General features: G+C 34.6%; 4 protein-coding genes across 10 annotated transcripts; 1 reads left to right on the top strand and 3 right to left on the bottom strand.

Moving 5' to 3' along the window:
• Positions 1-195: 195 nt before the first annotated feature.
• Positions 196-2,394, bottom strand: LOC126868199 (glutathione S-transferase C-terminal domain-containing protein homolog). Its single transcript, XM_050623443.1, has one exon. The coding sequence runs from the start codon at positions 2,392-2,394 to the stop codon at positions 748-750; it is 1,647 nt and encodes a 548-aa protein (XP_050479400.1). The 3' UTR covers positions 196-747.
• On the bottom strand, positions 2,306-3,287 carry LOC126868215 (protein JTB). The gene is made up of 3 exons (XM_050623473.1): positions 3,043-3,287; positions 2,707-2,940; positions 2,306-2,623 (listed from the first exon to the last, which is right to left on the bottom strand). Exons 1-3 carry the CDS (start codon positions 3,096-3,098, stop codon positions 2,461-2,463), a joined length of 453 nt encoding a protein of 150 aa, XP_050479430.1. The 5' UTR covers positions 3,099-3,287; the 3' UTR covers positions 2,306-2,460.
• Positions 3,288-3,921: 634 nt separating this feature from the next.
• Positions 3,922-8,186, bottom strand: LOC126868198 (OTU domain-containing protein 7B-like). Of its 7 annotated transcripts, none has more exons than XM_050623435.1 (8): positions 7,692-8,186; positions 6,660-6,900; positions 6,158-6,576; positions 5,705-6,076; positions 5,315-5,628; positions 5,078-5,236; positions 4,928-5,000; positions 3,922-4,868 (listed from the first exon to the last, which is right to left on the bottom strand). In XM_050623435.1, exons 1-8 carry the CDS (start codon positions 7,770-7,772, stop codon positions 4,767-4,769), a joined length of 1,761 nt encoding a protein of 586 aa, XP_050479392.1. In that variant the 5' UTR covers positions 7,773-8,186; the 3' UTR covers positions 3,922-4,766. The 7 variants fall into 7 exon arrangements, with proteins under 7 accessions (XP_050479392.1, XP_050479399.1, XP_050479398.1 ...); XM_050623442.1 differs by having other exon boundaries at positions 6,660-6,919; positions 7,779-8,186; XM_050623441.1 differs by having other exon boundaries at positions 7,779-8,186.
• A 240-nt stretch (positions 8,187-8,426) lies between these two features.
• LOC126868200 (glucosidase 2 subunit beta) lies at positions 8,427-10,971 on the top strand. The gene is made up of 2 exons (XM_050623444.1): positions 8,427-9,375; positions 9,458-10,971. Exons 1-2 carry the CDS (start codon positions 8,427-8,429, stop codon positions 10,135-10,137), a joined length of 1,629 nt encoding a protein of 542 aa, XP_050479401.1. The 3' UTR covers positions 10,138-10,971.
• The last annotated feature ends 630 nt before the right edge of the window (positions 10,972-11,601 follow it).

The raw sequence follows: 11,601 nt of genomic DNA, 5'->3' as shown, positions 1-11,601 counted from the left end.
AAAGGAAACATATACTCAGCGCTTGTAGTGATATAGCAAACAAAAAGTAAATATTCCCTAGTTCCTTGACATACCTATAACATATTTACATAAAGGTAAAACCTTTTTCATTTCTGTCTCTCTCATGTCCTTAGCTAGTCCTTAGCTACTTAATAATAGATGAAACAACTGTGTAAGACACTGACATAACACTGATAATTTATATACTATATAATTCTTTCCTCCTTTTTTTGTACATACCAATAAAATCTCTTCGTACAATTTAATAAAACTAGCGCAACAATATTAACGCACTTTGTTAATAGTTTAAGCTAAATATTATAATTTTTCATTTCGTGCTTATATCGAGCGTTATAATTAACATACTGAGAAAAAGACACTTTATTTTTTAGGTAAGTAAATATGTTTTTATTTAAAAATCGTTCGTCCAACAAGAATAATTTTTAAATTGATCATTATTACTCATCTCATTATAAAATGTAGAAATTATGAAGATGTAACTTAACTAATTCACACTTTTATTCACAGATTCACACACATTCTTCATTTCGTACTTATATCGACCGATATGATTAATATACCGACAAAAAAACACTTTATCTTTTAGGTAAGTAAATATGCTTTTATTTAAAAATCGTTCGACCAACACGAATAATTTCTAAATTGATCATCATTTCCCATCTCATTATAAAATGCAGAAGTCATGAATATGTAACTTAATTAACTTACACATTCGACGTTTACAATTTATTTTTTAGGAATACCTACTAATATATGGTTTTTAGGTGTACACGTGTTCGGTATGAATTTCGAAAGATACACTCTATAGTCAAATTGTTCGGCCAATAACTTTCTGTCAGTATCGATAATAGCCATGCACTCGTATCCCTGATTTGTTTTAACATTTTTCTCATCATGTGTTTGGTCTGCAGCATGACTAAGAATTATATAACTTTCCTGATCTATTTCATTCTTAAAAATGTTACTCCTTGGGTATGTTAAATAATGACAATTATGTAATGATCCATAACAACACGGACAACACACAAAAATAGCTTTTTCTTTGATGCATTGTTGTATGACTAAATCAGTTGTAACTCCACACGCATGCAACGACATGCCAATATCGAAGTGTCCTTTAAAATAGACTAAATTACATTGATAAAATTTTATGTTCGTTAATTTTAACTTGTTCACTCTTTCCTTGGCTCTGTTCAATGATTTTTCTTTATTCTCCAATAATATAACGGTACAATATGGCAGAAAGTACGCGACTAAGATACCCAAGTGACCGCTACCAGAACAAAAGTCCACTATTACATCTCCCGCTTTTGCCAACTTTATCACCGGTTTACACATATTTTGTAATTGTTCGTGTTTCCGTCTTAAGCGCGCAAGTGGTAAGGCACCACCTTCTGCGGTAGCGTCATACGGTACCGAAGACCAATCAAGATTCAATTCTGCACCAAATGGTTTCAAGTCGAGTTTGGTTTGTATGTTTAAGGCTTTGAACAATCGCAACGAGTACTCCACATTTTCTTGTCTCGTATAAACGCGACTTTTCGGATCACTTTTATATAGACTTTGATTTGGTACATCAGGAAACATGTAACTGAATTTAGTCATATCTTGACTCTTCAATAATGGCAAACACTCGAGGCAGTCGAGTATAATTTGATCTTTGATCATTCTTTTATACCATTTAACGGTTAATGGAAAAAGCTGCATTGTAGTTTCGCTCGAAAATACACTCAATAAAATATGAGTGCAAACAAATATAATTATATCTACTAGAGTCATGTACGAACCTTCAGCATATGTATGTTCTGGCGTTCCATCTTCTGAAATTATATTTTTATATTTATACAGATTGTGCAGCCTAGCTGGTTGCGACATGTGATATTCAAATCTGGCCATGCTGGAAGGTAACTTGATTTGTTTTGCATCACCCATGTGTAGAAATTTTACAGTCAGTACCAAATCTACCTCGCAAAATTTCGTCCAAACGCTTGATTCTGAACAAGCAGTTAAACAGGATTCTTTGAACCCTAATAACTTTCGACAGTAATGTGTTGGACATTCTGCCATGGTTTCTTTGATTATTTCACGCAGAATCGCACAAAGCCCTGCGATGCAACTAGTTTTATTTATAACGATGATTGGCAAATCACATGACAGTACCGGATATGGAATTTTCTTCATATCCACAACTTCATAAACAAAAGTGGAAATATTTATAGTATATACTCGTTCAAGAGGTTTTTGTTCACTTGGTACAAGCTTAATATTAATTTTAGAATTGCAGTATTTTACAGTAAATAATGTTATTATTGTTTCTATTGGAACTAGACATAATTCTGTCAAAGAATATACTTCCAAATAAACTTCATTCATTTTTTTAAACTTCCTGATATATCATAAAAGCACAAATAAAAGAAATAAAAAATGTTATTTATTATACTATGCACTAGCCCTCAATTGCCTGGCTACTTTTCTTATTATCCTTTGCCTCAGGACATTTTCTCTCCAATAAACACTGATACAGGAAGTTAATGCCAAAAGGAACATAACTGTCTCAAACTTCCAAAATGCTCTTTCCTCTAACCAAGCTACCCTGTCACAACTGAATTACATATATGTATTATGTTTACTACAATATTTATGCAATTCTTCATAAAACTACCAAGGGTATAGAAAATTAATTACCTTCTTGTTATAGCCTCTCCGCTTTTACATTTCAGAACTTCCTTGTATCTGGCGTAAACACATACATCAATGCTTTTACTTGCTATTTCAAAAGCAGAACATGGATGACATTCTGATGTTACTTCATATTCATCTCCAGAAATGCATCTTGTATTATTTTCAAAATTTTCTAAATAAAGTTTATTGGGATTTTCTGTCCAATGGCTTTCAACAATTAATACCAGTATTGTTAATCTAGAATAAAAAATATAATGTTATTAATACGTTTATAATAACCATACTAACGGTATGTTAATATTCACAGCGATAGACAAAGAACTATAGAAGAAAACTAACCCTCCTAATAGTGTTATACCAATTAACATTCTCTTTTTTGTGCACAACTCGATCATTTCGAGGTACACTATGTCATGAATTTCGGCTTTCTCGGTCAGCTTACGTGACTCATGTGAGAAGTAAATAAAATTTTTAGAGAAACCTTCGTAAATAAAGCCAAAACCATTGGCTAAAGATAGAATGACATGACATTAAAAGGAACTTCGTGTATCAAGATATGAAATACCGGCCAGTCAAAAAAACAGAGTGTGTCTTACGCCCTCTGCAATTTCCTACGGCGAACATAGGAATCATCACGGGCGACTCGTTAGTAATTATATCAGTAAAACAGCAAGATGTCGGTATATTATCACTAACAACTTTTGTATTTATCACTGCTGAGGTATGCAAGCATGAGTTCTATTGTCGCCCCTGATTTCAGTAGCCACCAAAGAGGAAATTGTACCTGTAGTTATAGATCAAAAGATGAGTAGGCTGTCGTCGACGAACATGGGAAAAATTCAGCCAAAAATACGCTGTATGAATTACCACCTCTGGCAGTGAAACAGCAGAACTATACATACATTTTTTTTAGTGGGAGTTATATGCATATACGCAGCGAGTGGGGAAATGTGCATTTCTCACTATTGTAGGCGAAGTACGTCTATATTTATTCGCTTTATAAATTAAAAATATAATGCAATCTACGTACATATACAGACCGTCAAAAACATAACAAGATCTTCAGTTTTTTTTAAACGATTCATATTTCAAAATATATATAATACAAATATATAATACAAATATATACAATATAATATAATATATATAATACAAATATATATAATACAAAATATATATAATTCATAAGATACCAGGGAAATATAAAAAGGTCCAAAATATAAAAATATGTTTTATTTTTCACACAATTTTACATAAATAATTGCCAACAGGCAACGAGACTGAATACAATGAATGATTTGATATCAATTTAATATTATAATATTAAATATCAAACCCGCGCTCTCTTAGATAGACACACTGAAGCAGTGAGTAAATAAGTGAAGCGCCATCAATTTATACAAAGCATTATGTATATTTAAAGCGATAGAAATAGCTGCGACAGAAAATGGCATTTTCATCATTGCGTTGAAAATCGAGTATTATCATTATGCTTGTATACTTGTTTCTGTATTATGCAAGATAGAAGGCACGTGCAAAAAAGTTAGGAATTGTTTACTTGTCATGAAAATAGTGACGTATCGTTATTTGCGAAAATATAATACTTTTTTTATTTAATATGATTCGGTCTTATAAGCTATGTGATGGACTTTTAAGCTGTGGTATATATATGTATGTATATATGTTTCAGAAACAGATAAACCCTGTATATCTGATATGCTTCTTAGAAAGATGAATAGTAATAAATAAAGAAAGATAACGATAAATATGTGTGAACAAAATTTGAATGACAAGTGCAATATTAGACCATGCGCATACGCTCTTAAAAGAGAAAGCGTTTTATTGTCACGATATACGAGAATCACTGGTATGTTGCCTAGTTTTAAATAAAAAACTAAATAGAATGAATTAACATATCAGGAAGAAGAAAATCTGGCCAGACAATTTCCTTTTTTAAGCAACTTTTTAAAATGGCTAGTGTTATACCTAACTCCGATTATATGTCATTTAACTCTAGCAATATTAAAGAGTTATTGTCATGTATCGTTGAGACCAGCAATTTCTCAACGATAAAGTTGGTTTGCCCAACATTGTGAGCAGAAGTAATCATTTTCTGCAGAACCGAAAAATTGACAGTCTTCGTTGCGACATTGTTTGACATTAGCCTAAGAAAAACCTCAAATTATTCAAGTTTCGTAATTACAATGAATATTTAAATCCTTACCTCTAAACTATTGGCATTCCATGACTCTGGCCTCTGTTTATAAACTGATGGTTGGTCATTATAAAAAGTAGATCTATGGAAAAAATAATTTATGTGATACACACAAAAACTAATAGAATAATTCATAGAGTGGTATATTAATCTCAGTACCTTGAAAGATAAAGTGTACGATCTTTATTCGGATTGGTCGGTAACAATTTGCTGACGCTTGCATGGCTGTCTTGATCGCTGGCTGTATAGAACCTAGATTTGCCAGCACCATAATTCATTTCGCTCCCAGTCTCGTCAACTTTATGATCTTGGAGATATCTGTATGACATAAAAATGATTAGAAGTCGTATTCTATCTATAAAATGAAATTATCATAACTACATAAAATTGTTATACCTTGCGTGAGCACATTGGAGGTAATTCTGAAGCATCTGATCCACATATTGATGACGTCTACTTCTGATCCTTACACATAACAAACCTTCCGTTGAAAGTCCACCGGCCGTTACTGGTAAACTCTTTGGTCTCTTTGTCATAGACCACAGTCTTTTACTAACGGATTTTCCAATTGATCCGAATTGTTTAGCAACTCCAAGCAATTGTTTCGCAGTTTTAGAAAGTGAACCATCAGTATCTGACAGTCTCTCGATTTCTTCCGATGTGAAATTTTGATATTCGCAGTCTAAATATTGCCGCAATAAAATTTCCATCTAAATACCAATATTGAGTAATTATATTTTAATGTACGTTGTAACTATAGTTTATGTCATCGATAAGATTAATTACCGTATCTTGTTGACAAATTAACAAGTCTCGTGAACCTTCTTCCCAATCCCAATCAGGTCCTGGATCTACCGCGAATAAAACTGATAGTAGTTGACCTGTATCTGGATCTATAAGAGGTATGCTAACACCTTCGTTACAACCATCTCCAAAATCACTCGCTCCATCCACCGTAACGAGAGGGGAAAAATGAGCTGAATGATATGCTAAAAGCAATGGGGTTCTATGACAACGTGTCGGAGATACTTCTAATGGTAAATACACTCCACCAAATGGAATTGGTGCTAAAGCTACACCTTCTGCATCTTTTAACATAGTCTCTGCTATAACTATTATAGGCCGCTTTAAAGCATGAGCCAAAGCTAATATATGTACCTATAAAGTTTCAACTGCATAAGTATGTGGTAAATCTGGAACTGCAGAAAAATTAGAAAAAAGTATGGAAACCTTACATACTTCTTCAAGACTTTGGTAGGAAGTAGCAGTTTGGTTCCTGAGAATAGGAGAAGCCATATCTACGATAGTTTGCCATTCTGTCAACCATTCTGCCTCTGTATAAGATAAACCTGAAGCTGCATTTAAGCCCATTTGGCGCCATTTCCACCTTCTAAACAAAGCATGTCTATATTCTCCTTTAGCCAATGTATTATACAGAGCTTCTCTGAGTGTAAGAAGTCTATCATGAAAGCCCCACATGCCAAGAGAAGCTGCATGTAGGAGACAATTGCCATCTCCTGATGTTGCCAAAGGCCATAAAACTCTGTTACTTCCATTTTTACATCCCCCACACCACCAATTTAAACGACCAGCAGCTTCCAAAGAAGTTAAGCACCCACCTTCTATTAGATCTCTTTCCAAAAATTGTCGAAATGAATCTAAGTGTAATGTATCATTCAATTATTAAGACACAATAGAGAAAGTAATTGTAACTGGTTATACTAGAGCATAGGTAAAATACCTGGATATACAGTTAGATCAGGAAGTGAAAATGTAAACTCCGGAGTATCTAGAGATTCTATAGTTGCTAATTGAGAACGAGCATAAGAGACAATGGCAGCATTTTCAGTTGCTCGAGATATACCTCTGGCTAGCTTCTTTGTAGTTCCTCCTCCATTTTCCAATGCATTATTAGAACTTGTCTCTTTCTCCAAACCATCGTACGTGGACAGTCCTACGTTCATTACACTATCTTCTTGCACCTACAAAGTAGCAGTTCATCTAAAATTAATGACGTTACAATTACAAAAGTGATAAAGATATCACAGAAAATGTATGCGAGTTATCATATAGTATACAACTAAGAGTTACAAAAATGCAGCAGTCAAATGGCTTTACACAACAATATACATGTATATATTAGTATTTAAAAATAGAACAAGGTGACATTTGTATGGTAATAAACATAGAATGGTTATGTACATAACAAATTTAATTATAAATACAATTAAAAGGAAAAGAAAGCGAGGAGAAAGCATTTTAATCCTCATGATTACGAAATATCAAAAGTGACTAAAAAAGCAGACGGTATATATATGTACATTTATACATATAAATAGAATTATATATACGAAGAACTTGTATGTATATGTGCCACTATCGGATATCATTATTCAAAATGTGCAAACCTTGGCCCGTATATCGAATTAGTGAAGTGGAGCGTAGCGGTAGAGTATCGTTAAATAGTATTCTAATTGGACTACGATGCACAAGCCGCTCGTATACTATCTCACATTTTGTTCCACTGTATTCGTACTAAACCCTATCTCACAAGGCTACCCACAATGTATGAAAACGGCCAAGAATCTGTCTGCACAGAAGCTGATACAAACACAACATAACCTAGAACACGCAATCTCGAAAGTAACTGGTTGGAGAGTAAAGAGAATAAGAAGCGAATTATTATTATTGCGTCACGGAAGTCATCGTGAAACTCTAAATCGGTCACATGTCTAATTAACGAGGGATTAAGAGATACACTGTTGTTATTTACGCAGTTGCATTCCCGCCCACCAATGGACAAGTTGATTCTGATCACGATAACGTAACCAATTTTGAAATACAAGAAATTCATTCGTACCGTTTATCACATAATATCGTGTCGCTACTTAGAAATGCATTTAACCTTGAAAGCAAGCATTGCGCATCACATGTACCGCCCACCTATATAGTATGACATATGTATAACACATTTGTAGAATAATTTAATAGAAAACACCACCAAAATTAATCATTGACCTTTATCAAGTTACATCGTTCTCTTTTATTTTTATCAATATAAAATCATATAGCTGTTTCATTTTAACTTTAACTTTTTTGGGGTTTGGGTTATTAATCATTATGATTCATTATTATTATCGTTCCAAAGATAAACACCTGCTTTTTCTTAATATTCCGTTACGTTGTTTTTTATTAAAAAGCAATTATACATCTTCTAACGGTAGACAATGTAACATTATTCATTGAGAGTGTTTTTGGAAGGTTACAGAAAACTGTGCAACTGAAAAAGCCGCCTTAACATGATTTACTAAGTCGCGTGCAAACTGTAGCGCCACAGGTTACCATTTTTCGACATTGTAGTTCGTCTACCTTGCTTAAACGTAAGTTGCGAGACGCGACCATGCCGATGTAGTAGGCGTGCACGAGTGTGTGTGTTATGTACTCGTGTCCGTTTTAAACCTCAAAAAGTTGGTCGATTTTGCTGGAAAAGTTTGTCAGTTTACCGTGGATGATAATATTTTCATACAGTGGACAGAGAATCGAAAGGAATATTATCACGATGAATAATTGCGGCATACACCTGATGTTTTTTCTATCAGTTAATCTGTTGATTCTATTGGGCCACGTAGCCGGTTCTAAGGTGTTGCAAATTCGTGGGATACCTAACGCGAAAAGTTCGCTTTATCCATCGGATCGTGACTTCCAGTGCCTTGATGGAAGCCTAATAATACCATTTTCACATGTAAATGATAATTATTGTGATTGCGCGGATGGCAGTGATGAGCCCGGTACGCCTGCCTGCACAAACGGCTCATTTTACTGCGAAAATTCGGGTCATAAACCTCGCTATATACCATCCACCTGGGTAAACGACGGTGTTTGCGACTGTTGCGATGCCAGTGACGAATATAGCTCAGGCAAGGAATGCTTAAATAATTGTAATGAACTTGGGAAGGAAGCCAGGTTGGAGCAACAAAAGGCAGAAGAGTTGATAAGGGAAGGTAACAAGATAAGGATGGAAATGATTGCTAAAGGCAAACAATTAAAGACAGATTATCAAGCACGCTTAGTTAAATTACGTTCAGAATACGAAGAAGCAGAACTTGTAAAGAAGGAGAAGGAATTATTGAAGACTCAAGCGGAGGAACGCGAAAGAGCTGCTTTAGAAAAGTACAAGCCAGCTGAATCAGAACAATCTGTAGCACAAGAGGGAGAAGAGGATGAAGAATTACACGAGTCAGATGCAGAGGATTATTTTAAACTACTAGACTCCGATAATAGTGGTACTGTAACAATTGCAGAGCTTCAAACTAGGGTGACGTTTGACAAAGACAGGAATGGAGTTGTAACCGAAGAAGAGGCAATGTATTTCTTAAATAATCAGAAGGAAGTCAATCTTCAAGATTTTATTGATTCAGTATGGCCAAATGCAAAGGTCTTCCTAATGTTAGAACAAGGTTAATAAAGAGATTGTCTGTTGGTGATACATTTCTTTTACTTCTATTTTGAACTATGCATTGTATTAATATCTTATTTCAGGGATGTTTAAACCAGCAAGTCAGAAAGAGGAGGGAGAAGACGAAGAAGATGAAGAAGGAGAGATTCACGAGCCAGCGGGTGAAATATCTGAGCAAGAAAAAGTTGAAGTTGATGGCACAGAGGCAGATGAAGTTGCAGGCAAAGAACAGCTGAAACCTGAGGAATCTCAAGTGCAGTACGACGAAGAAACGCAAACTCTCATAGATGAAGCAACAGCTGCACGTGAGAATTTCGAAAAAGCGGAAAAATCCGTGAATGAACTGTTAACGGAAATCAGAGAGTTTGAAGAAAAATTAGATCGTGACTTCGGCGTTGACAATGAATTCATACCTCTAGACGGCGAATGTTTCGATTATACCAATTTGGAATATGTTTACACCTTGTGCATGTTTTCGAGAGCGACGCAGAGATCGAAATCTGGCGGTAGCGACATTAACTTAGGTCACTGGAACGATTGGAGCGGACCGGAAGGTCAAAGGTATTCGAAGATGAAATACGACTCTGGCCTCAGTTGTTGGAACGGACCTGCGCGTTCTACCATTGTCAATCTCAGCTGTGGTAAAGAAAATAAACTAGTTTCAGTGACTGAACCTAGCCGGTGCGAGTACGCTATGGAATTTTCCACGCCAGTTGTATGCAATGCGAATCTGGAATCCGCTAATACACATGACGAATTATAAATTTCATATCGCATAAACGTGCAGGATTTAATACGCGATTGTATGACTTTGAAACGTAAGGTACATAAAAATGGCAAGGGTGAATAACGACCGCGCGATTCACCTATTTTCAAGTTTGTTTCTTGAACGTTTAACGCGTTAAATAAAAAGTTATTACAACATTCGCAAATTTGCACAAAGTTTTTTACTATTGAAGATAAAGGAAACTGATAAGCTATAGTAAGAGACCCTAGTCAAAACTTGCACGATAAATAATGGTAATTTTATCGAGTATCGAAATCGTGATCGGTTATTCGTCCTTGCATTAGAAACTCTTTGTCGTTGTACTTGTATACATAAACAAACAGAATTCGTAGCCGATAACGCGGTCGTGAGTTATCAACGAGCTCAGTTTGCTTAAAAGGTAGAGAGACATTTTAATATTCGTGATAAGTGAATAAGAAGTCGTTGTTACACGGTAATTGCCAATATTGTGTTACTGTTATACATTCCTCCTTTTGTACGAGACGAATTTTTATGAACTGGTTCGAATAAAACGACCTAAGCTGTTTCACTCGTCATTGGGTCATCACGCAGTTGAGCGACTACCTATTTTCGTCAAGGTCTACAAGACTCTCGCCCGAAGTAAATGAACTGAAGCAACCACTCATGCACATATATACACTCTGTAAGAAAATTTCGAGAAAAAAAATTTTCCCAAATTGCTACGTGTAACGTAGAAAACTGTATTTAATGTATCGAGATATTTTGTAATTTTCTAAAGATGCGTACGTGATCGACGCATCGGAATGCGGGTTCAATAAAGAGGAAAAGAATTTTGTTGTCGAACTGTAATTACGATGGCAGCTTTATTTACATTAAAATGGGCGACTTTTACTCTTTCTGTATTATATGCCTGTATATATTTATGTGTATTTATATATACTATAATATGTATACAAATATAAATATATATATATATTATATATTTATATAATAATTGTATATATACATATATTTATATTTATATATACGCGTATTTATTTATATATATATATTTATTTATTTATATTCTTCTTTCAATTATGCCAGTTCTTATACGTTATAGTGATGGTTAATTCAATTCTCTATTTATGTCTCATTAACCTAACAATCTACGCGTATCTTTTGGAGTTTGAGACTTTTACAGTTAACTAGAAAACTAAAAGGGGAGGTGGTCAATAGGGAGGAAAGTGATAAACGTTTCTGCGCGATTTATCCAACAATGTCCGCAACCAGTCGATTCCTTGGTACTTCGTTAAGGCACTTAAAAGACTGGAAAGAAGTATCTTGTCTTGTCACGCGGTATTACGTGATGAAGACGATACGCTCTAACGTCTTTTCTTCACCCCACGATGATCCACTGTTTCCCTTTGAACGTACACAGATTATTTTGATCTCAACGTGGAATTTATAATTCTCAGACGTACAATCTTCAATTTAAAA

The sequence above is a fragment of the Bombus huntii genome, chromosome 8 (genome assembly GCF_024542735.1).
Source record: "Bombus huntii isolate Logan2020A chromosome 8, iyBomHunt1.1, whole genome shotgun sequence".
Classification (NCBI taxonomy): Eukaryota; Metazoa; Arthropoda; class Insecta; order Hymenoptera; family Apidae; genus Bombus; species Bombus huntii.
Note: the sequence above shows the minus strand (reverse complement) of the source record. Positions and strands in the feature narration are given on the sequence as shown.